This window comes from Kryptolebias marmoratus, linkage group LG2 (genome assembly GCF_001649575.2).
Source record: "Kryptolebias marmoratus isolate JLee-2015 linkage group LG2, ASM164957v2, whole genome shotgun sequence".
Taxonomy (NCBI): domain Eukaryota; kingdom Metazoa; phylum Chordata; class Actinopteri; order Cyprinodontiformes; family Rivulidae; genus Kryptolebias; species Kryptolebias marmoratus.
Genome location: NC_051431.1, coordinates 9,707,565 through 9,734,212, shown reverse-complemented (window position 1 = coordinate 9,734,212; position 26,648 = coordinate 9,707,565). Strand labels below are relative to the sequence as shown.

At 39.4% G+C, this 26,648-nt stretch overlaps 1 protein-coding gene across 5 annotated transcripts in view; it reads right to left on the bottom strand.

The window, feature by feature from the left end:
* The window catches only part of plch1 (phospholipase C, eta 1), a 73,300-nt gene extending 46,776 nt beyond the window's left edge, over positions 1–26,524 (bottom strand). For 3 of the 5 annotated variants that reach the window (XM_017437215.3, XM_037974364.1, XM_037974369.1), the window contains exons 1-2: positions 24,684–26,524; positions 17,272–17,376 (exon numbers count right to left, since the gene is read on the bottom strand). In XM_017437215.3, coding sequence (XP_017292704.1) covers positions 17,272–17,350 — 79 coding nt within the window. In that variant the 5' untranslated portion in view covers positions 17,351–17,376; positions 24,684–26,524. Of the gene's footprint in view, positions 1–2,589; positions 3,114–12,982; positions 13,315–17,271; positions 17,377–24,683 lie in introns of those variants that run through there. The other 2 variants (XM_017437216.3, XM_017437213.3) reach the window with 2 other exon arrangements.
* Between the last annotated feature and the right edge of the window lie 124 nt (positions 26,525–26,648).

Genomic DNA, 26,648 nt, shown 5'->3' with positions numbered 1-26,648 from the left:
CCAGATTGTGAGACTGTCAGAACCATGTATTATAATTGTTAAAATAAATTTTGCAGCTGGCAATTTTAAGGTTCTTTGTTTAATTATGAAGTTAAAAAAACACAACATTAATATTTTTTTTCCTATTGTAGATAGCTATTAAATAACCTGAATTTGAAGGAAATAAAAGTTTACTTCTGTCCAGATGGACAAATTACAAAAATTACAGCTAGTCTGAATGCGACCAAGACCAAAGTGAACTGCTGCCATCTTTTAAAACTTCTCATTAGAGCTGTCAGATTTCAATATTACTTTTCCATCTGATGTCATTCAAAGTGCTATCTATAACAGGTAAGATATTAATTGTTCATAACCTTTCCACAGAACCCGATTCAAAACATCTGAACTATCGTTTTAAGTTTGTCCAACCTAAAAATCCACTTTGAGTAACCCTCTCAGTGTAGATAAACACAATATAAAAAGCCCCTAGTTGAATTCCACTTTACATCTCACTGAGGTTATTATAATAATCAAGGTGGCCTGATGAGTTAAAGGTAACTATTTCTATTTCTATTTATTTTATTTAACCAGGTAAACCCCGTTGAGATCAAGATCTCATTTTCCAGAGAGACCTGGGCAGAAATCTGCAAAACACATCAACCTGGTTACAAAAACTTGCTGCTGTTATGCCTCTGAGCCACCAAATGGTTGATGAGTGCACAGATAAGCCAACATTGCATCTTGACGGTGTGATGTAATGATGGCAGATGTTTAGAACCGGAGATGTCCAACACAAATTTCATGCACAGTCCTTCCCATCAACCCTGCTTAGTTCAACTCCACACCTCCTTTAGCTCCACAATCCTGGCTTCGTGTATCTAGTCCGCTCTCATTGTCACAGAACGAGCTTGGCTCCATTGGTGATTTATGAACAGCCAGTGCCATTTAAAGAGGGGCTTGTCTTTGTAACCACATCACGGAACCATTTTGTGAAAAGACCTTAAAAAGCAGAAGAAGTGCAATAGAGTTACAATCTGCCCAGAGTGGGGTGTCAGCTCCTGATCACAGATGAGAAATAATAGAAGTAGTCCTCATAAGGCCAGGGATTGCTGCAATAAATGGTTCTTGTCCTGAAACTCCATTTTCCTTCAAGCGTTAATCCTCAAATTCAGCAAGTATGACTATAAAAAATTACAGTTTCGTTGAACTTTTTAGTTTGAAAATATATCTTGCAGTAGAAAAAAATAGTCTCTTTTACCCCACCTGTCAGATTTATGCAAGTTATTCAACATAGCCTTTTCCGTGCTCTGCAGGCTTTGCTTAGTTACTTTCTGCAGCTCTACAGAGCGGGATTTATAGATCCAGTCAAGCATGGCAGCCTAACTCAAATGTGTTAAATGTGATTTTAATAAGGTAAGAAAAATATGTAAAGAAGTCTGGTATATATTTCTGTACTCCCTTTACTTTTGAGCAAAAAATAAATAAATAAAACTCACAGTTTGTGCGTGTGTTTGTGTGCATGCGCTACATGTGTAAAAACTCATCATCTCTGTCGGCGCAGAGCACAGAGCAGATCAAAGCTGTGTCTTGGCACAGAGGCGAAGCCAATTCAAACCCATTTTAATGGGGTAGGTGATGAAGAAAGGCCTTCCTCACTTAGATCCGTACAATGACGCCTGGGGTGGCAAACACAGAACGCCTGGTGAGACGTTATCAATGACAGCAGCTTTCATTCATCACTTTCAATTTAACAGTCATTTTGTTTAAACACAATAAGATATGAGCTCCGTCTCAGCCACATTTCTGTCAGTGGAAAATGAAATAGGGCAAAAATATCAATAGTTTAACACTTCTGTTTGAAAGCCCTGTTAAGATTTGGTCTGAGGGTGACTGGAATGGACAGCAGTTCATAGATTTGTCATAATTTATTCATGGCTACAAAAATTCATATTCACCAGCATCTGCCTGATCCTTCATGCACTATTCATGTGGCAGAAGGCACCAGAGTCCAAATAACATGGTAGGTCCAACTGTGATGAACCGTAACAAGCGCAGCAATCAAATAAAAAACAATCGACTGAATGGAGAATTGACATTTGGAACCGCTCAGTCGCTCCTCCTATGACCAGAAGCCTCGTTTTGCACAGAAGTTTAATCAGAATTGCGATTCAGTTTTGGTTGACGGGACAAAATGAATGACATTTACACATGATTAGTGACAAATGAATGGGTGAATTTGCAGAAATCAACCAATTTTTCTTTGCATGTGGTGAGCGTCGACTCATTAAGGCAGGTTCAAAGTTATTGTGGAAGGAAGTGAGATTTTTGATCATCCTGAGGATATTTCAATACATAAACATGAGCTTCTGCTCCGCTGGTGCTATAAATAGCGCTAGCACGAAATACGCTCATTATGCAATATGATTGTCGGCGTACACACACTTAAAAACTGCGTGCACCCTGGAAGAAACAAGAAAGATAAGAGGTTTTACGATAACATCTGCCAATAAAGTCAAAAAGATGGATTTTTGTTTGCTTTGGTCTGTGAGACACATTGTATTTTAGTGTCTAGACTCACACACAAATCACAAAAACACACAGTATCCTTACCAGATAGTGTGAACCTGCATTTTTGTGGTACGGCCACGATGCCACCAATATGATATATATTACGCGCCAGGAGCGACGGCCCAGCGGACTTTTCGACAGAGCCAAGCATTAAGGTAGATCTCACTTTTTGATTAGGTAAAGCCATTGAACCAAAAATTGACAAACAAATTTCTCCCATTTCTTCAGGCAGAAAAAAATACAAAAACTGAGCCCAGCCTCAGTGTGAAACACATGCAGCTTCACATCTGCAGCTAAAAAAACCTCCGAAAAAAAACACCTGTTCTTTGCTTCACCTGTCTAAAACCCCCAAACTGGAATCAAACTGAGAAGCTCCACACTCCAAACAACGAGGAAGCGCCAAAACTCCCGTTGTTCATCCTCCTCTGCGTGGTGCTCTGATGTGCAGCGGCACCTTCATCTGCCTGTCTTATCTGTCTGGAAACACACACACATACACACACATATTTCCACCTTTCCTACGGTCATCTGTGCTCCGCTCCCACCTCCTGTTTTTATCCATCCACCTCTGTCTAATGTTTGCGGGTCTCTCAGCGCGCGTGCAGCTGTTTCGGCACAGCTGCCGTCATGCTACTCGAAAGCACAGATTTGGATTTAGCATTTAACAGCTCTGCTATTGTTGTGTGGTTTATTCAGTGATTATGAAAAGCACTGGAAGAGGATAGCGCGGCTTACGATCTGGGTTCATTAGGGTCAACCAGTCGAACACAGGGATAAGAACGATGACATAACATCGATAATAATGCACTACCAGAAGTAAGAGTTAATGGGTCGACATGTGGGACGGCTGCTTGACGTCCCACACGTCAAACAAAGCACATCTGTCCATTTTTGCACACAATGTTCTGTTCATTACAAAAGCACTTTACTCCTCATTGGGACATTTCTTTTCCAAGCCAACTTTTGACAACTTATTATCCTTTTTTTAATATATCCTTTTATTTTGTTATACAGGTCTAACCATTAAAACAATCCAGCCCTACAAGCAAATTCTATCATTTCAACTTGTTAATGTTTCCAAAGGGGAACTGCATTTATGAAACATTTGAATTTTGTTTTAAGCATCTTAAACTCGTCTTTGAACGTTTTGAATGCCCTCTTTTTAACTAGTGATTTGGAAAACTCTGCTGTTTTAGTGTGTTTAGATCTGAGTGCTGCTTTTGATGCAGATATTCATAGCATCCTTTTAGCTTGGACAGTGTGTAGCCATGAAAAGAACTGTTTTAAAGCAGTTTAAATCATATGTGAGAGACATGTGTTTCTCAGTCCATACAGATCAACGTTCTTGAGTTCAGTACCACTTACATGTGGAGTTCCTCAAGGTTCCATTCTGGGATCTTGTTTTTGACTGCACTCAAGATTTACACTCCTTTTTTTGTTGTTGTTCATTTAGTTCCCCAAATCTTGTTTATATGAGAACTGATTTATACTGCAGTGTAGAAATGCAAAATATTTAATTCATTTTAGGTCTGAGAAATTCTATGTTGAGAATTTTGCTTAGGGTGTGATTATGGATGCGTCGAACTGCATTCATAATCATTTTATAATCGCATCACAGCATTTTGAATCATAATCAAACTGAATCCTGAGGTGCCTAAAGATTCCCAGTATTAGCTCATGAATGGTACGGGCTCCATAATCTCTGAGGCTGTCTCTGTTCTTTTTGTATGTATGGGCGTTTCCATTTCAGAAACCAAATAAGAGACAGGAATTCGGTAGCAACACAATAAAAACTAAAGACTTATTTATTAAGCTTTATGCCAAGTTATCCACTGGTGATTGTACCACTGTTTAAAAAGAATATTGTAATATTTGTTTTTCTGACATGGCTATGAGTTGCTGTGAGGAGAGGGTACAATTATGCATTATAACTAGCAAGCGAAGAAATTGATTGATTAGAAATTAATATTTTTGCAAATGCTTCTGGAATGCAAGAAGAAGACACCCATATATTCACATTCTTTAAACCCACTTTGTCCTTGGTGGGGTTAGAGGGTGGGTGCTGAAGTCTATACCAGACATCACTGAGCGTGAAACGATTTGCCACATAGACAAGTCGCCAGTCCATCACAGAGCCAAAAAGAAGACAGTCTCAGAAATATGTTGCCAACTCACATAATTCTTAATTTTCTAGAGGAAACACAAGACAACCTGGGATTTCTGATTCATGCTTTCATTCATGTACCAGGACATGAACAAAAAATCAATTTTGATGTTTTCTTTTATGTTTCTTTTAATGAAAAAACATAATTTATTGCTGGGAGTTATTATCACTTTTACCTTCCTAGAGCAGAAAAAAATCAAATCAAATCAACAAACAATGAGAAGCAGTTTTTTTTCAGATGTTTTCTTAAATAATAGCAGCTTACAGATATTCCAGGAGGTGACAATAGACTTGTGATAGGTGCTGATCAATATTATTATTGTTGTTAATTCGTTATATATTAAGCTCTAATTACTTTATATATATTATATCAATTTTAGCTCATTGTGTGTAAAATTGACTTACTTGTTAGCTTTTTGTGTTTGTTAGAGTCAATTAGCTGTGGTGGCCATCTTAAATTGAACTGACTAAGATCAACCTTCTGAAATCAGCTCATCCTTGAAAATCAGCTTATGTGTAATCTCATGCATTATTGTGTGTTGTGAATGAATCCCAGCTACAACCACATCATATTTTAGTTCAGTATCTGTAAAACTGACTGAGTTATAGCCATTGTATGTGTTTGTTAATGTTTATTAGTCTTTGACAGCCATCTTGAATTAGTTTGACTTAGATCTGTAATCAGTTGTAAATGTTCACACTATAATTATTTTTTTGTGCGTTTTGTTAAAATTCGTCCTCTGGTTTGCCAAAAGACAGGGAGTTTATTTACTATCACCTACCTTTCACGGCAGCTGGAAGATATAAATATATTCTGAATGGATTTTTTTCATGGTACAATCTTTCCAAAATAAATCTGCTTATAAAAGACAGAATAGAAGACAATAAAATGGAAATTTTCCGTCTTGTAATCCCATATTGTGCTTATCTGACATGTGCTCCTGATTCTGAGATGATGTCATCCAATGTTGTTTCTGTTTCACTGTTTCTCCGAGGGCATTCAGCGGCTTATGAAATGAAATTAGTCAGGCGTGCAGCTCTGTGACAGATGATGACTTCTGGATAAATGCGTGGGGAGGAAAACTGCAGCACATTTATGACAGCTCTTAGCTAAGCACATGCTAACATCTGAATCTACTCACCTGCTCCACCAGCAGGATGGCACTCAGACTAATTGACTGATCACATTTTGTAATGATGAACACAACGAACAAGTAGCAACTGTAACTTTTCTGCTTCCTTTTTTTCGTTCGCGTTGACGCTCTGGAGACTTTCCCAGCATGTCGCAAACAAACAGCAGGTAAACCTCTTCAGTCTTTTGTCAGTCAGGATTAAAAAAAAGCCACACAGAAACTCGCATATTCATTCCTTTATCCCACATTCATCCTACAAGCCAAGAGATGTGTCATTGGAAGGATGACAAAGACAATCAGCATGAATGCAGAGATAAGGTGCATTCTGCATGTGGAAATAAAACACATGGTGATGAATTTACAACAGACCACCGAGGGTCATGGCAGAAATAAAATCTGAGGTCGTAAGAACGGACGTCGTTCTGTTTCAGAACAAGCGATACATCATTGTTTGGGTTCAGTAACAGAAAAACATTTGAACAAATTCTCATTTCCAGCTTCACTAACTTCTAAAAAAGCCACCCAGACAGACAAACAAAAGAAACAAACATCACCTCCTACTAACTGCAGAAAAGGCAGACAATAGAGTACTTTTAATCAAAATAAGCTGAACTCTGAACTGGGTGAGGGTTTAGGAATTACCAAAAAAGTAGCACAAGGATTTTCTAAAATTACAAATGTGCATGTTTCTAATTAAACTATTAAAATGAGAATATATAAATATAAATATGTGATGGGATTTAGGTGAAAACACAAGCAATTGTATTCATGTTAATCAATATTACAATCTGATTTTGCTAATCAAAGATTGTCTCTAAATCCTCACCTAAATTCCTGAAAACACTGAAAACAAAACTCACACACACACAGACACCAACCAATGTTATTACAAATCCATTCATGGAGTCTCCTAAATTAAGGGAACAGTTTTTTACGACCTAGGTTTTTGTTTTTACCTATGATTCCGAGGGTCCTCCGTACTTTACCAAGACAGGAGCACAAATACATAAAAACGAATCCTACAACTTGGTGGAAACTTTTAGCTGCACTCATTGGTATTCTGATTACGTCTGACTAAAAGGTCTTCAGACCCCAAATGTTGTTTAAATTGTCCACAGTGGTGAGCATTAAAGGAGGAATTTAAAGCAAATTTTGTGTAGCTTATTCCCAGAGGAACTCCCAAAACCGTCTGCTTCTTTGTGTTCGGACAAATTGCTTCATATACAGATATCCACAGAGAGCCACGTTCACATTAGATGATGACACTTACAACACGGGCATCAAGCTGTGGCATCATGAAGCATAACGGCTGTATTAACAGTTGCCCATTCACAAGTGTAAACAACAGGAGCCTCCCAGGGTGAGGAAAGTTGCCACTGCAGGAAATACTCCAGAGGGACGCCCGAGTGGAGACGGGATGTCTGGCTTTGATATGAGTATTTCAGGTATTGGGACATGTTCACAGTATCAGCGAAATAGGGAAAAGAAATATACAAACAGGGAAAGAAGCATAAAGCAGTGTGTATTAATGTCCACTTCATTCATATCTTGGATCAATAGGCTCACTTTTTGAAGTTCCTCTGAGGTGAATTTTTAAAAAATCAACCAGTTTGTTTAAGATGAACTAAATTGTTTTCCAAATGGAAATATTATAGGTTTAAGTTTGTTAAACAATTTTGTCCTAAAATAGTAACTTGAAGGACTAAAAAAAAATCATTTAATAATTTTCTACAAAATAAAACTGATTTATATTTTCAGATATAATCCTTTTTGTAAATATGTTCCAGAGTAACAAGGAGTCACAAAATGATAACACAGCCAATTCTCACCTCAAATCTTAGCAAAATGTGTGAAAAGTAATGATTAATTGTTTTTTTGTTTTGTTTTTTTCCAGTGTGAAGAATGACATTTAATAGAAATAAAAAGGCATTTTGTGTGTTAGAATATGTTCAAACACTGTCAAACAAGAACATGAAGTGTGCATTTTCGAGAAACTTCAAGAAAAATGCACCAACTGGAAAGCAGATTTGGGCAGAGCACAAAAAAATTCAAATTCTAGACCTGCTACAGCATGTTTGGCAGGAGCTGGACTCCCAACCTGACGTGTGTCGTGTCAAGGCAGTGAGCCTGTTGAACATTTGTGAAGCTTTGTGAAACCGGTTATAAAACCTACATTCCTCTGAATCTCTTGTTCAGATTTTGATAAATTGATTTTTTTGTTGTTCAACATGAAGCCTATTTAATTTTGTTTGCCTGCAACTCTGACATTTACATTTCAAATTGTGTGTATTATTTTAGGACTGACTCAGCTTCTAGTGTCGGTTCTCATTTTAACTGAGCTGGTTGGACTCATTGTCGCCCACTGTCAAAAACCAAAGGTAGGCGATAATGTTTCTGCCTGTGTGTGTGTGTCTGTCAGCAAAATATTTCACGAACCACTGGAGAAATTATGATGAAACTTGCAGAAAGTAATGACTGGATGAACAGCACGGCCACTGGTTAACTTTGGGAGTCAACCCAATTTGATATGGCTCCCTGAACATCAAACAACACAAAAATGGCTACAAATCGGTCACTTTAACAGACACTGAGCGTAAATTTGATGTTGTAGTAGCTGAGAGTGACATCTTGCAATATCACATGAGATTGCACATAAACTTTTCAAGGTTTGTCCAAAAGAGCTACAACTATCAAAGTCTAAAACTCTGAGTGATATGCATTCCTTTAAGGATTGTGAGACTTTTCATTTTAAATGTTTTTAAACAAAGCAAATTCCCTTCTGCCTGACATTTTTTCACCTATGGAGAGTGGATGGAAACAAAAAATATTGAAAACTTGACCCTTCCAATTAAAATAAACCAAATTCAGCACTGTAAAAAAATAAAAAGTCACGAACCCTGAAAGATTTTGTCAGCTAAGCCCAGATAGACTAAATGACACAAACATAACTGCTTCATCTTGGAAGAAAGCCAAAGAAACATGACGTTTGTTCAACAGCTTTCGAGTGTGATCGTCAGGTTCACGGGTACACTCAGGAAGCAGACCCAGCGTCTCAACTTAAAGCAGCTTTATTCGAGGAAACTAGAAAACTCACAGAGAGGAGAGCAACCCTGGCCTCGCACTAAACACGAACTGAACCAGACTTTTTTCTTTTTCTTCTCTTTTCTCTTTTCAAATTTCACCTGGGGGATGACAAAATATATTCATGACCGTCTCTCTGGCAAAGAGGAGTTTTCCTACCAAATGAAACAATGTCAATAAAATAAAAGGTTGGTTAGATGGGCCGGTAGGTTTTTCGTATCTTGAGTTTATGTGTTGTTACTTCTACCAGATGACTTTTTATTATTTTCACCTCCTCTTCTTCTTTATCTTTCACTTTTTTCTTTTTCTCAATTAGTATTTTCTTTGACATGATTAAAGGGGAGTGTAATGAACTTAATGTGTGATTAATATCAAATATTACATATTTTTTATAATCAGAAGAGGGGAGTGTAATGGCAGAATTGACTATAGGGTAACACCTGTTGTTGATAAGTCCTGATTATGTTATGACTTCTGTTCCAAGTCCCACGGGTTCTCACAGAATTAACTTGTTTATAGGAGTGATGTTGAACTTTCTCCTCATGGGAACCAGACTGACTTGCTTTTCCCTAACTCCTCCTTCTGGTCCAGTATTTCAATATCTTTAATAAAAGCTCCTGTGTTGACTTGGGGGGGTCCAGAGCTTTGATTCAGAGCTTCCTCATTCGGACCTGAGACTCTGATGTTAAGTCTTAATTGTCTTTAATGCTCTGTATATTTTGTGCACAACATATAAATAAACCTGTTTGAGTGATTTCATCTAACAGTGCCTGGAAATTGATTTTTTTTGCTGCCACAACACTGGTGACAGGAAAAATCACTCCAGCCTCACCTTCACTAAACCGACCCAACACGACGAGCTGATCGCTACAACGAGCTCGCAAGGAAGAGCGAGCAAAGGAAAATGTTTAAAGGCAAGGAACCAATTAACAAAACAGAGAACACCTGTGGATAATTAACAGAGTCGGGAGACAGAAGCAGGAGCACAGGAAAAAACAGAACCATTAAGAAAAAGATTCAAATGTAAGTACAAAAAGGCAAACTATGACAGCGATAAGTTTCCTGGGAAATAATTGGAAATTTTTCAAGGTTTTAAGAAAAATGCTTGAAAATGTCTTTACAGTCTGCTTAACAGGCAAGTTTGGCACAAGAAAGTCTCTGTGAAGAAATGCTGACTGAATCATTACCAATGACTGATGAATCGTTTAATTGCTGAGAAACATTTGAACAGATTCTACTTTTCTTTGCTAATTTATAAAGCAGCAAAAGGCTTCACACTACTTTAATAATAATCAGCAATTTATTTGTTGAGCTTCCTTTAAATCCTTGCACAGCAACTTAACACACTAAAAAAGGCTTTAAAAACAAAAGAAATGCACATAAAACTCCTAATGGGAAGTTCTGTGTGTCATTTTAAATGACATTTCATCAGCAAGAGTGTTTATTTACTAAATCTCCAAAGCTTTTTATTCCACAGCAGCAGAAAGCTGGTGTTTCATCATTTACATCTTCAGGAATAAATACCTTTTTAAAAAAAACTAATTATGCTAAACCTGCATGAAAGACGTCAAAATATTCTGGCAATGCCTATTTGCTTATTTTAGCAACATAAAAGGTTAGAAAACAGAGAAACGACGAGCAAAAAAACGCACCCTTATCTCACTGCACTTAGCCTAATTAGGGACGCTTAAGGGAGCGTTCAAGTCACCAACGCTACAAATGGGTTCCCAGTTTTCCCCCAGGGGGGACACTGCGTGGAGCAACACCGGAATGAAAATGAACACATGACAGCCGCCGCACCATGATGCATTCACCAAAAGATGCTACGGGAGGTTTCCCCCGACTGGAGGAGTTCAGCACTGGCTTCAAAAGGAGGGAGGTGAAGCCTGCTCGCGTTTGAGAACACGTGTGAGATTTTTTTTTTTTTTTCTGAACGTCATGTTCAAACTGATGCTGACTGCTCCTGCTAGGCTGAAGCCTCTTCTCTCGGCTTCCCAAAGCCAAAGCTGGATGAAGGTGTGTGGAATGAGATACAAAGTCTGAGACAGACTGTCATCCAAACAGTCTGATCTCAGCTTCTTGACAGGGAATGCTTGAGATCACACCAAACCGATTCTTTGGTGTTTTTTTATGAGCACTAGAGGGACTAAAAGTGTTGGCTACAGGGTATAACTAATTATCTGCAGACTAAATGAAAGGAAAGTTAAACAAATTCCAATATTCAGAGATAATTAGCTTTCTGGTTTCCATTTAGACACAGGTGTGGCACTGATAATGCAGGTTGCACAGCTGTGTATTTATACTGATAATCATCTGAAGATTCCCCAGCAGGTTTTAAACTCTGATTTTTTCCTTTTAAGGGAAATGTGCTCGAGGAAAAAAATGCTTGAAATGTGAACAAATGTGATGCACTGTAGGGGGGGTGAAGGCATCATGCAGACAGATACAGTAACTCAAAATCTGTGAAAGTTTATGTCATGAACATGATGGTCCTCGGGGAGCCAGTGGGAAAGGAAAGAATAACAACAAACGTGACACAAATTTTTGGGGGGGGCTCAACTTGAAACACAAGGAAAGAGAGAGAGAGCGCAGATAAGAAAAGGAAGAGATGGGACTTCTTACAGCACCACCTGAGGAGAGGAGAGGAGAGGAGAGGAGAGGAGAGGAGAGGAACACTGAAAAAAGAGCACAAAAAAGAAAATGTGGAAGAGAAACAGGAAAATGGAGAAAGGGTTATTGGAAAACAGAAAAAAAGAAACAAGGAAAAGTAGCAGGAAGTAAACATTGGAAAAAATAAAACAAAGAAACAAGAAAAAGGAAAGAAAATTAATAAAAAAGGAAAGGCAACTGGAAGAAGAATAAAAATCTGATGATATTGTTTTAAATGCAAAGAAAACAGTTTGTTCTCTCTCTCCCTCCCTCTCTCAGTCTCTGCTCGTTGCCGTTTGTGCCCTACAGCTACATCAAGGATGTGGTGGAAACAAAAATCAGGAGTAAAAGGGAGAAAAGATTGTGGACATGCTGAGACTCATCATCATCATCAGCTCAGGAGAGAGACACACGCCCATTTTACATGGAAAAGCCATTTCCTTCATGTTGGGGGGATTAGCAGCTATTTCCCTCTTGCTAGTTTTCTCGTTCTCTCCTTCAACTTGCTCTTAGATGCAACTCATGCCGCCCGAGTGTTGCCAAAACGAATGATGAGGGAGCGTTCCTATCAGCTGAGGCAGCCAGGGGCCCTTTTCCTGAAACCCTAACAGCCACAGAGAGGAAGAAACACACCACCTCAGGTACTGCTAGGGAAAAGACTCAAATCTTGACACATTCTGAGCTTTAAGTGCAAAAAATACTTGATATTTTTGACTCTGTTTAGAGCTGAGAGTAACATGGTCACTCTAAAAGCTGCTGGAGCTTCAGTTTTGCCATCAAAGCTCTGTCACATTGTGAAGAGCTCAGAGTCCCCCACTGATGCCAACAAAAATCCAGTCCGCTTTCATTGCCGAGCACGATATGTGCACCCAGACAGCTTCACACCAAAGCACTGTGATGAATCGAGAATGGATAGATTTCTCTGAACAGTGAAGAGGATGCAAATAATCTGACAAATCTATTTGGACAGAGCGCAAACCGAGAAGTTTCAAGCTGAAAAATTAAGGGGCTTTTTTCTGCCCCCTGCTGACAAATAGAAAGGGGCCAAATTCAGCACCAGGGACAGTTTCCAGCTGCTAAACATCTGCTATTCATTAAAACATCTCATGTGAGAAAAACCCCTCAACAGTACAAAATTGGAAAAAAAAAAATAAAGGAATTCCCTCTAAGATATTTTTGGACTCAAAGAGCTCAAAAATATGAGTTTAACAAATTGACAATCATGCAATTAAGATTCCTTTCTTCGGTGTTTGTAGCAGCGTGGGTGATGAAATCCTCCACAATAACAACAACAAGCGGAATAATTGGGCTCCAGCCTGCATGCAGCACAAGACACCCAAGAAAAATGTGTGCACCCCACTGAGGCAGACACATGATGCGAGCAAAAGGTTGAGAAATGATCTCTTACCTCTCTCCAAACTCAGATTTCTGCAAACTTCAAGCTCTGCCATTTGGTACTGGAGTTACTGGTCTCACGAGGTCCCTCCATGCGCTTTGGGCATCGTTTTTGTTTTTTTATTCCCTGCCTATAAAATGCCATCCATACATGTCTGATTGGTCCATTTCTCCATGATGATTAGATGGTTAAAAAAAATCCTGGCATCAAGAGGATGAAGTGTCACTTTCTTTATTTTTGCCTAAAGAAAAAGCTGCCCCCCCAGTCCAGAGGGAGAGAAGTGCTCCTCAGGTCCTGGCTCCCTCCCTGCGCCTTCACAGTGGATTCACGGAGCGCCAAAAAAAAACCCTCTTACATCCACATCCTCTGCTCCCGCGCGCACATCCTCTCTCCTCTCATCGAGGAGAAACGATAAGCCGATTTCTCACGCGCTCGGAGGGCTGAGGAGACCAGAGAGGGGCTGTTAATAAGCTGCAGCTCAGAGAGAGACAGAGAGGACTGAGGGGCGCGCAGTCCGGACACCAGACCAGACCAGACGTGGCCATCTGGGGGGGGCCTTTCTGATTTCTTGTTGCTGCAGGTTGTTTTAAAACGATTTCATGCCACATCCAGTTTGGTTTCTGGCGCAGCTTTTCCTCCGTGAATATCTTGAAGAGGAGAGGAGGCATCGTTGCGCAGCGCTTTGACCCACTTTACGCCGCCTGCCTCTCTGTGAATCTTCCTCATTTTAGGTGTCATTGCTTCCTCAAAGACCCAAGAGAGCGACTAACGATGTGGAAAAGGGTTGATACTATTTATTGGGCTGTTTTCATATCTTGCTGTTTGTGTGTGTTTCAAATCAGGAGCCATTTTTCTAATGAAAGGCTCCCAGATCAGTCCTGTTCACTGGTCCACATGAAAGCCAATTCATTTTAGTGCAGAACTCACAGTCACAGAAAGGTTTTCTATAATCGATGAGTTTTTTTTTTTTTTATTATTTTATCACCCGCCACAGGTAGGCAAAAGGGCAATAATGTTTAAGCCATTGTGTTTGTGTGTTCGACTGTCATATTAACATAATATCTAATGAACCACTGGATGGATTTTAATGAAACTCTCAGAAAGTAATCACTGAAAACACATCTGCAAACAATTAACTCTTGGACCCAGTCCGATTCAAGATGGCCACCACAGCAAACTGATATTACAAAATGCCTAATTACTGGATATACATCTATAACTGATTAACTTTTGGAACCAAACCAATTCAAGATGGCCGCCACAGCCAGCTGTCATTTGAAAGGATAAAATTGGTCATAACTCAGTCAGTTTTACAGATCTTGAGCTAAAATCTGGTGTGGTAGAAGCTGAGACTAATTCACAACACATAAGCCAAGCACTACACATCGCACAACATCTTTGCTTAAAACTTTGGCAATAATTGTTGGCGTCAACCATGTTTGTCTGTTAGCAAAATATCTTAAAAGCCACTCAACAAATTTTAATGAAACTCTCAGATGTACATCTACAAGTGATCCCTTTTTAGAGTCAATCCAAGTCAGGATGGTTGCCACGGCCAGCTTATCTTAGAAAACACAAAAAATGTCCTAACTCGTTTAGTTTTACGGATATGGAGCAAAGGTTTTATGTAGTAGAAGCTGAGAGTCATCCTCAGAGCATACTCCAACCACTAACAAATCTTGTGAGATCTTGCAATGTCACTTCTGATGTCGTTTACGAAGTTTGACCAAATCAGCTGTATTTCCTTTCCTTCTCATCAGCAGATGATCTTAGTCTTAAACTCTGGCATAGAAGGCAGTGAGTGAAATGGATTCTTTCAAGGAATGATGGGCCTTTAATTTCTGAAAAGCCTTTTTGCAAAAACTGGTTTTGATGCTGCATGTATTTTTCCACATCTGCATGATGTGTGACAGCATCAGGTTTTTGAGTCTTCCCAGTGATTGATCTCTGTGATTAATTGTTCACCTTTTTATGCACATCTGCCTGATCCCAAAGTTTCCCGCCCCCCTTTGACTGATTTATTCACCATGGCCAAACCAAAACCTTCAAACACTCTTCAATTCACACAAAAAGATCAAATAAAACTGAGACAAACTGAGGGAAACTCGTAAAAAAAAAAAGAGAAGGACATATGTTTATGACGTGCTCTTTGGCTGACAGGAAAGGACAGGCTGAAGGGACAAATACTGACAGACAGACATCTGAAGTTTGGCAAAGACACAAAAGATATGGGACAATTCTCTTATTCCTCTGAAAAGCTTTATGGCAGCTATTCTAGAGAATAAAGACATTCTTGAATTTTTGTTTCATAATCAGAGCAGGTTTTATTTTTAAAAATTCAACATTTCCCAAAATAAATATAGCTACAAATGGGAAAGCAACATCAATTTCATAATATCCTAATGTCTGAGCCAGACAGACACTAAAACAGACTGATGTGTTTATTCTTGATGAGATGAATCAGCCATCTACGGAAGAGCTCTGACACACTCCAGTCTGTTTCCTACGACTGTTTGCTCACAAACAGAAAGCCACACAGGAGCAGGAAGTGGATCCTGGCTGTAAACGGTGAGCCTGCTGTGGGTCTAACAGCCACAGAGGCAGACCAACTTATCAGATTTGTCAAGGATTTATCTGGCGGATCAGTCAGTGGGAAGCCTTGCCATCTCTGAAACACGCAGATCAAAATCAAACTGATCCTGAAACATGACTGGATTTAGTTCTGCTTCAAAGGGGGGGAAGTAGCGGAAAAACTGACTCGTTCTGGAATTTGACATAACTGCACAGATATCTCTATGGGTGCTCGAGATAATGTGTGGGGAAAAATACAATAAATGTTCAGGTCTTTTCCCCGCAAACCGGAATGGAGAAGTGGGGAAAGTGGAAAATGGATGGATGGATGGATGGATGGATGGATGGATGGATGGATGGATGGATGGATGGATGGATGGATGGATGGATGGATGGATGGATGGATGGATGGATGGATGGATGGATGGATGGATGGATGGATGGATGGATGGATGGATGGATGGATGGATGGATGGTTCAGGTCTTTTATCACAGGGTCATTCCAGCTGAAATATCACAACATTTCTGCAAAAAGTGCTCCAGGCTGCACTTGAAGTGCTACAGCTAGCTGCTCCTGCAACTATATGCAACTTGAAAATCACTTCTAGAGTTCTTTGTAATTGTGATTTTTTGTTTACATAATATTTAAGTGACTTTTTTTCATCTTTGGGTTAATATTTCCTGGAAACTCAATTGTTCCATGCTGTGTTGCACTGGGACATTTAGACTGCAGAACCTTCTCCAAAAAGCTGCACGAGCTAATTTGCACTGTGTTTAAGTCTAATAAACACATTACTGGCATTTCCTTGTTTTTCTTTTGAAGGTTTTGTTTACAAGTAGACGTACTTCCTCCCAGCTGTATGCAGTCAGCGAGGTGTGTTTGTGTTACAGTACGTTGCAATTATATTTATCCACTGTTCGCTCTCTGCGGCTTGTGTAATGTTCAACCCCAGAGCTGAAAAAGTTGGAACATTGTGTAAAGTGTAAATAGGACAGCGGGAAATGATTCGCAAATCTCATGAACCCATATTTTATTTGCAATGGAACAAAGTAAACATATCAGATGTTGATTTTATTTACACTTTTTTGGGAATTTGGGTCGAAAATGTAAGTTTATTTTTGTGCGTCGATTTTAATAATGATGATGCCAATGTGCCATTAAGAAATAAAATCATCAGTAACTGGAGAACCGTGGTGTCATGTGTTTCCTGGACAGAATGACAACAGCCTGCATGAACCACTGGAGTTGTTTTAAGATGGCAACAATCCACTTTACTTTCACTCAAACCAGTTGTTAGCTCATCAATCTGGTCTAAATTAAACTGTTTCTCCAAACTGACTTTGCTCAAAAAGCTATTCACAACAGGTAAGATATTAATTGTTCATAACATTTCCACAGAAATTCAATAGATCTGAACTATTGCTTTCATTTTTCTATGATGATTAACAAATTAAAAGCACAGCAAGTATAGAGATTTTTGTTAACATGTTTTCTGAACAAAGTCCTAAATGTGTAAAGGTTTTTGTCATATCACACAAGTTTTATCAGCTTGCAGTGGCGTGAGGTGCGACAGTCACAACATTATCCTGTCTGGGTTTTTCTTACGCTGAAATCTGATTAGGTGGCAGTGAGTCTCCCCCTAGTGTTCACTCCCACGACAAACCATCATCACAGTACAAACTGTGTTCCATAAGGTGTGTTATCATCTTTGTCTGTCTTTGAAACTTACCGTGAAAGACGCTGTTGTCAGCCAGGAAGTGCCGGCGGTACTGTGGCTCTCCTTTCCTGTTCACCACCCAGGAGCTCATGATGAGAGGAGGAACAAACGGACCACCTGAGAAGGAAAGGAGCATTTAAGTGTTTTTTTTTCAAGAATTTGACACATCTGAAATCAAACAAAGCATATCTCCAAAACAACAAATAAATTAATCACAAATTTCTACATAAACATAAACCTAAAAACTGATCCACTGATCTGTCATATATTTGTCATCCACTGTCGAAAGGCGAACAATAATGTTTTTACCTGTGATGTGTGTGTAGGTGTGTGAATCACCGGACATTAAATGAAAATCTCTTGAAGTCAACACAGCTCAAGACGGCGGCGGCCGCCACTGACCTTGACAAATGAATGCAGATATTGACCTAATGTTCAGTGTGATAGCAGCTAAGAGTCATTCATGACATATAATCTGAGCTTTTTTCAAGGTTTGACCTAAAAAGCTACAACTCCGTCATTTCTCAACATAAGATGCTCTCAGTCTAAAACTCTGACATGAAAAGCGGTGGGCGATATGCATTCCTTCAACGAACGCTAGGCCTTTATTATTTGCATAACCCATAAATTTAACTGTTCTGAATTCTTCCCTTTATCTCTCAACAGGTGTTCTCATTTATCTTTTTTTTTTTCGTTCTTCTTCTCCTGTTATTCCACAGCTTCAAACGTTCCACTTTTCCCACCTTCCATTCCTCCCAGCCGACAGTGTTTTCCCCCCCACCTGTTGCTCATCTGTCTGTTAGATTTACGCCTTCAAACATGAACTGTCCCTTTCTCTCAGACGGCCCAGGAGACGTTTGGATCTGGAGAAGCTCGGAGCCCCGGGACATTTATAGGCGTCTGTTAAGCACGCAGAGGTCGGGGGGTCAAGTATTCTTCAGGTGAAAGCATTTTCCCCGTGACCCTGCACAGTTCTGTAACCAGTTCGAAATGTGGGTGGACACGTTGTTCACCTAATACAAACCCTTTACATCATGGGAATCAGCGTGATGTGTTTGAAGTTACCTTAGATTCCTGGGAAGTGAGTGTTTTGAAGAGAACTTGGCTAACCAGGTTGGTGTTCAAGCTAGTTCCCAGTATGTGTGTCCGTTTGTCTGCCTTCACTGCTGAGCTCAACCCTGTTTGACTGTTAGCAAAATATGTCATGAACCACTAAATGGATTTTAAATAAACTCTCAGAAAGTAATCACTGCATGTACACCAACAACAGATTAAATTTGGGGGTCAATCCAGTTCACAGCTAAGCAACCTCAGCAAACACAAAAATACAGATGAGGAAATGGAGGCGTATTGTCCTGTCTTTTTTTTTTTTCGACTGTTTTTCCAGCTATTTCCCCGTTTAAACACATGACAAAAGCACAAAAACTCATTAAAAGTTTTTTTTTTTTCCCAAACTGCATAACACTTTGCTTCAGCTTTATCTGTGCAACGTTTCTGCAGCTGCTCTGAACTCACAGTAGATTACGGCCCCCTGTGCCTCATTGCTAAATTAAACTACAACGTCTCTGAATCACTACATGTTTTCATAACAGCGGCTTAATTAAAGGCAGAAGATGCGCATGAGGAGCAGATGACTAGAGACATTTGAACTGCCATATATGTTTTTTTGCATACAGTTTTAAAAAGTTAAGCTATAGAGCAGTTAATAATGTACGCACAGTTTATGTCAGACTGAGTGTTTCTGAGTGAGTAACTCTAGTTGGTCGTAACCAGAGTTGCCTTTTCATCTTCCAAAAACCGAAGGGAAGGAGTGGCGTTCTTTCCTGCCTAAAAAAATAAATATTTCCCTGCCAGGCTGTCAGAGCGACTCTATCTTAGGCCCTGACAGCAAGTAGGTCAACAATGCCCACAAGTGAAGACCGGGCATGAACCTTCGCTCAGATTTACATCATCAAAAATCTGTCCCTCTTACTCCAAAACAAAAATGAGAGCACCTGTAGGTCAGTACTGACACATGCTAAAGAGCACGTGTCTTTAACACGACCAGTGAGACGTTCTGTTTCGTTTATTTTATAACTGCTGAACAAGTGTAAGATGTGTTTATGTTCGGACTCACATGGAGAGGACATTTACTTTCTGTTTATATCTGACTATTTAATATCATACTGTCACAGCTCTCTGTTTCTGTCACGCCTTCTCTTCTTAGTTCAATACCTCAGTCTTTGCCACAGCCTCATGCCACGCCCTAGTTGCCTACCATTACTCATTACAGCAATCATCAGCACCTGTTCAGTCCTGTATATAAACTCACCTCTCACACTCAGTCTCCGCCAGATTATTGAACGGTTCGCCTATTAGATGTCCAGCGTTTTTCATAGTTCCATGCCTGCCTTGTTATTGACCTTTTGTCTGCCTCTTGACCTTTGCCTCTTGCCTTCTCCCCAGAGGAAACCTTTTCGGACTCGGACCTCGGATCAAAGACCCTTCTTCTGCCCTCTGGACCTCGCTCTTCGGATTACCTTGTTCTGGATTTGCCTGCCGCTCTCTGATTCCCTGGCTCTGGACCCTCGCTCGTTACTGGACTTCCCTAAACGCCCAAGACCCTTACAGCACACAGGTTCTGCTCCCGACTCGCTGAGTCTTACACACTGGCTTGTTCCAGCTCTAGCCCAGTTCCTGATCGTGAGTGCTGTTTTCATTACAGCTTTAAGAAATACTGTTTTAACCAATAAAAGGTTAAATCTCTGTTTTTGTGCACTCGTTTTGACTCCACTCTCGTCCAGCCTTGTCACATACATGTTGATTCAAATGTTTGTTTGTGGTTTTACTCTTGTTCTGTGACTTACTCCACTAATTAACGGCACGGTGCAACGCCACGAGATGTCGTGCTCAGAGTATGAGTTGCGTTGACTCTCTGCTACGACCAAACCAAATTTTCAACACAAATTGACTGATTTATAGCCATTTTTGTTGAATAGCTGTGGCAGCTATTTTGATTTGTATTGACTCCAAAGGTTTATCAGTTGTAGATGCACATCTAATGAAAACTTTCTGAAAGTTTCATTATAATACATCCAGTTGCTCATGAGATATTTTGCTAATAGACAGCCAGACACACACACAGGTTAAAAGCATTATTGCCCACTTTTCACATTTCAGCGATCAATGTGTTCTGGACAAATAAAAAGGTCTTCATCGCTGCAGTGACAGATGGAGGCTGACATCCAGCCCAGTCATGTTGACATCTAAGGATCTACTTTACCTACAGGGATGATAAATATCCCGATAACACGTAGGTTCTCCTCGCTTGTAAAGCAGTTATCGGGACAGAGTCAACAGTCTCGGCATGTCGACGGGCCGACAGCCGCTGTCACACAGTAAACACTGACTGACTGACACAACAAAAGGCTGAAAGGCTGCTGTTAGAACAGATTTAATGCATTGTAACAAACTGGGAAATGAGCTGATGAATCCCTTTTTTAGTTAAGTGTTTTGTGTTTTTTTTTTTTATTTGTGTGCGCTGGTGGTCTAAAGTGGCCTTTTTGTCACCAGAGAAAACATACTGCGTGCACGGCTTTCAGACCGCAGAATCACAGTTTGGATCTGACTTTTGTTTTATTCCTGATTCATTTATCAAAGAAGAAATTGTGATTTGGCTAAGCAAAATGGTACTTTTTCACCTGTTTTTTCGCAAAGCCAACAGCTCACAATTCAAATATATTAAGGCACACGTGTCAAACTTAAGGCCCGCGGGCCAGATCCGGCCCTCTGTAACATTTCATCCGGCCCCCAAGATAACGTTTAGATTTCATCAGGTCCAGCCTTCTAGTCTGGGACAGATCGAGTCTCTGATTCTTTTTTTGCTTAAAAAAACTGAGCCTAATTAGTGAAGTTTTCTCTCGACAGTGACTTAGAAGCCAACAATATATAGTTTTAATTTCTGTATGATCAGGTTTTTGTCTGTTTTAATGTTAAAAAATTCATTTAAAAGCTGAGTGAGGTAAGAAATGACTGCTAATGACGTGCTTTTTGAAGTTTGATCTATTTGTCTGTGTTCATTAAAGTATGTTTGCTCTAAATTCTGTATAATCTGTAACTGGGAAAAGGTCATTGATATTTCTATATGAATGATTTGACATAATACATCTAAAACCAAGGTTAATTTATGTAATTTTTAACAAATATTGATCGTGATTGGCCCTTGGCTAGGACCAGATTTTTAATTGTGGCCCCCTTGCGTCACTGGGTTTGACACCCCTGTATTAAGGGAATAGTTCTGATCCTTTAAAGTTGGATTCTGTGGAATAGCTATGAACACTTAATGTCTTACCTGCTGTAGATAGCTCTTTGAACAACCTCTGTTTGGAGAAATCGATGAGCTAATGGCTAGTCTGTGTAGGGCCAACACCAAAATGGATGGCTGCCATCTTAAAATAACTCTCATGTCAAAAATGTCACAGTGGTTCATGTGAACGCTGTTTTAAAAACCTTTCACCATCAACTTTGCATCACAAGATTATTTCACTATAAATATTAGGATTATTCTGCTGGAAGTGCCACAGCTGGCTGCTGCCGCCACTATTTGTGCTTTTAAATAAGAACGAATTATATGTAAGAAACTATATAACATGAAATTGAAGCTAATTATTTAAGTTTATAAACGAGGGTTCAGATGAACTGGTATGAAGTTTATAAGTTTTGTTTAGTTTGAAAACAGCAACATGAGCCGTCAGCTCATCAGTTTGGTAAAAAGTAACTCTGTTTCTACAAAATGAGGCCCTTCAAAGTTCTGTTTACAACAAGCAAGACATTAAGTGTTTATAACCCTTCCAGAGAAGGGTTGAAGAGATCTGAATTGTCCCTTTAGGTCTATGATGACAAAGACAGAGATAAAAGTTGGAAAACTTCCAGTTTCAGAAGCTCAGACCAAAGGTTTGGATTAGAAAATACTTATAATTATCTATAAATCTGGTTTTTTCTTTTGCATAAATCAACTTTATTAAGCTTCTTTCACATCTCTCTGATTACCATCCACAAGAAGTGCCAAACAAACAGCTTGTGGGAGAAACAAGGTTTACAAATTGTAAAACAAATAAATAGCTAACTTGTGAACCGACAGCTTAAACAGCTTATTGTCTCAGGTCTATAAACACCTAAATGACTCAGAGTTTCATACTCTACATACTCTAAATTTTCCAGACAGCTGTATTTCAGTGACCTGTGGATCGGTTCAGCGGATAAGGTGAATACCGAGGTCACCGAGGGGTCAGCGTTACGAATTAGCTGTTATCAGAGGAGACTCTGCAGTAACAAAAAACAGAAGAAGCAGATTGGAAATAACATAAATTTAAATTAAATTAAATATATAAAAAGTTAACATAACCCTACAGGGTTATAGAGGTTCTAAAACATCCCAACATTAGTTTATAAACCTAAAAGCTGATTTTTATGTATTTCTGTGCCACATTTAGAAATATGTTATTATTTTCACCAATACTTGTTTTAAATCACAACTCTAATTTCAAAAAGGTTTGCACATTGTGTAAAATGTAAATAAACACTTGCAAATCTCATAAATCCATATTTTATTCTCATATTTATTTCTGAAATTGTGCTGCTATTTTAGACATTTTTTGCCAAGTCTTTACTTCTGAGAGAATCAGCTTCTCTAAAACACTTTTTTTTTTATTCAGTCCTCTTATTGACCTGTTGATAATGAACCTAATTTTATTGTGAATGCTCCTTTAGCTGTCTCTTATTCGTACTACTTCCTTTCCCAAGTTTTTTTTAAAGCTTCGTTTTTGCCATTAAATTCAAAACTGCCTTTTTTTCCAAGTAAATTGTTACATTTTCTTAATTTAAACATTGGATATGCTTACTATGTTCCACTGTGGAAACAATATGGGTTTGCAAATCATTGCATTCAGTTTGTGTTTGTAATTTACACAACATCCTAACTTTTTCGGAATTGGAGTTGCACATTAAAAGTGGCATCATTTCTTCTTTCTCCAGGGTCAAAAAACCATCTTTCACATGCTGGTGAAGGAGACCATGTGGGTGGGGATCTTGTCTTGCTTTAATGTAGGATTGAGTGTTGGGAAGGTCATGAGGACCATTCACCTATTTCAAACACTTTTCAAAGACTTTGCATTTCCTTTTTGTGAACTCAAAATACCTACATTGTGTCCACATTACAGAATGAAAACTTTTCCTGCTTTTTTGCAGAAGAAAAAGAAGTTTTCTGGATCAGGTGTTGAAACAATAACGCCTCAGTTTCTACTTCACTTTCTTGTTTTGCTTTTTGTGAGCAGATTAGAAAAAAAAAACAAGATGTTTTGGACTTTTTTATCCACATATTTACACTCCCATATATTCACAGCGTGGCTAATTCAACCCCGGGGCCGACCATTCCTCGTGCCGCCTCCTTTCCTTTCCGCCAAGAAACTTCAATTATTCATGAGGGATCAGAGCACCCACAGAGAGTCAGGTTTCAACTCCTACAAACCAACACCAGTAAGCCGATACGCCGCTCACAATACTTCCAGTCTCGTAATAACAAGGGAGTCACTTTACGGCTGATGCATTCCTCAACACACTCTCTCCACAGTGTGTGTGGGTGGGTTGTGAAGTAGCTGCTTGGAGTTATAGCTGCTTAAAAGTGTGTGTTTCATGTGACAGCAAGCAAAACAATCACCTGATTTAGGCCTACATGAGGGAAAACTCAATAACCTATCAAAGAAGTGGCTGAAATAGAAACTCAAGGTGAAAAATGTGAGTTTACATTTTACATTTCAGTTAGTGTCACATCAGCTGTCTGTCTCTTTAAATCTCTTTGTCTTTCACACCCGGTCAACCACACTCAACCCACTCAAATCAAATCAAAAAAATCCCCAAGGACTGTCCTTTCAGATGGGGGGGGGGGGTGCCAAACGTCTTTCTCACTGGGATGGTTACTGACTGAGTGGAATAAAGGCCTTTGTTGTGCTGGCCTGGCTGCAAACCAGAGGAGGAAAAAAAAAAGGAAACCAGAAAATATTTCATCAGTCACACACCGATTAGTTATTGATTTGTTCATGACCACAAAAATATAGAAATGAGAAGAAAGGAATAAATAGCTGGCGTGTTCATATCTTACCTGGAGCAGCAGAATAAAACAAGGGAACCGAAACGTTAGGATTTCTGTTTTATTGAGCTCGGGTCCAGCAACACGGATTGAACAGGTGCACAGCTGCTTGGATACTGCACACAACATCCTAACAACTGTGAATTTATAGTGACAGCCAAGACGCGTGCAGAATGCCAAAGTGAGAAAAGTGAACAAGCAGAAACCAGGCCTTCTAAGTGTGTACACCTTATCATTACTCAATGTCTTATTCTCCTTTTAAAAAGGAAAGAAAATGGCATCAAGCATCAGTTGAACGTACCTCTTTCACTTTATTGTCAGCCTTTGAAACAATGTTGTCAGCTTCCTAAGACCTTGTCCCTTTTCACCAGTAGTAGAAGTACGAGCAGCTGTTCAGGAAGTGGAAATCCATGGTACTGAGTATTATCTGAAGTTAAATATTGTCCCAGTGCTTTCAGACACAGAAGGTCCCAACAACTTCCCTGTGTGGGGAAGTAACCACCACTGCATCCAGCATGGTGCCTTTTCAAATGACTACTACTGCTGTGGAACAAGTGAGTTTGGCAAAGCCCGGAGTGGATTTCGGAGTGGACCTTTCCTTGTTTTTGAGACAGAGAGGTTAATAATTAATTAATTAATTAATTATTAAATAATCATTCAATCTTTTTGTTAAAGTTTAACAAAGAAAAAGGAGAAAGCAACTTACTTCAACCTTTGTCTCAAAAGAAGTAAAACACGACCATAAATATTAAAAAGTGGTATCCATTTTTTCTTATATAGCAACATAAAAAGACCCTTTTTTGTAACTTGATAAAATTATAGAAACAGCACTATTGATTTTTATTTTAACAGTATTTTGGGGCTCTGGTAGTTTTAAACAAAGTGCTGCTTTTCAGCAGGATTTCCTCACTTCCTCACATCAGGAAAAAGCTTTTTTGAAAAACAGTCAACATTGTATAACGATGTAAGTATAATGACTATTCATTATTAAGATTTAGCTACACGAAAATCATGCAAAACAAATTATTAAAGCGTACGATCAATAATATCTGCTGTAAAAAGCTCTTTGAACGACCTTAGGTTGGAGAAATAAGAGTTTAATTCTGGTTAATGACGAATCAGAGCAGGACCAAGACCAAAAGTGGCTTGTTTAAAGCAACCTAAACTCAAAAGTTTTATGTAAACATTATTTTATAACTTTTCAGATCATAGTAATTTTGGCACTGTGTGGTTATCTGCTGCTGCTACTGTGTTTTCAAATAATCAAATAATTGTGTAGTTTCACCAAACTGAGGTTGTTCAAAGAGCTGTGGACAATAGTGTTTCTACATAACCAAAATCTGAAGTCTTGCTCAGAGTCTGTTCTGGCTTCAGAAAGCTTCGTCCGGTTTGTCTCGGCCGTGGTTTCCCTCCCACTCCTCCTTCAGTGACAGTTCAAAGTCCAGCAGCAACAGCCATCAGCCCCAAATGCACCTTACAATTTAAATCCGGCCCACCAATCACCGGCCTCTCCGGCAGTAACAGTCCGGCTCCTAACATTTGCACAACAAAAGGGAAGACAAACTGATTCATCAACACCCCCTCTCCCACTTTCCTCCCTCCTCTCCTTCACTCCCCCCTTGTCCTCAGTGACTCCTCCTCTCCCGCCTTTGTGCTCAGGACCCAAAATCCCCTTCTACGCCCGTGACCCTCCTCCCTCTCTGCACTAATCTCCTTGTGCCCGTTTGGACTGACTGCTTCAGCTCTCACTGCACCCCACAGGGCACATCACACGCCGGCCCTCCTCCTCCTTCTCAGCCTTGATTAAAAAAATCAGCAGAAAGAAGCAAAAGGTGTCATTTTGGCGTAGAGCTTTTACCTTAAACAATAAAATGAGCAAACATGAGTAAAACTGTGAACCGGCTGGCTTCGAAGCAGGTGTTCATGTGCCTTAATTGAAATGAGGTAGCATCTAACATTTGTACTTATTCCTTGTTGTGAATCAGCATTCACACCATTGTTTTCCTGTTTTTCCGTGCTTCTGCAGTCTAACTACTTACTAAATACTTTGTGCTGTTTTCAAAAAAAGTTAAAAAACAAAAACAACTGGACTTCTATTCTGAGTTTCTCGGATACTCAGAAGGATTTTCTCCAAACACAACATCCCAGTACATTTCAAACCCAACAAGACTCTCAGACAGAGGCTGGTCCACCCTAAGGACAAAACACCCAAACCAAAACTGAGCGGAGTTGTGTATGCAGTTCAGTGCAGCGAAGAATGTTCAGA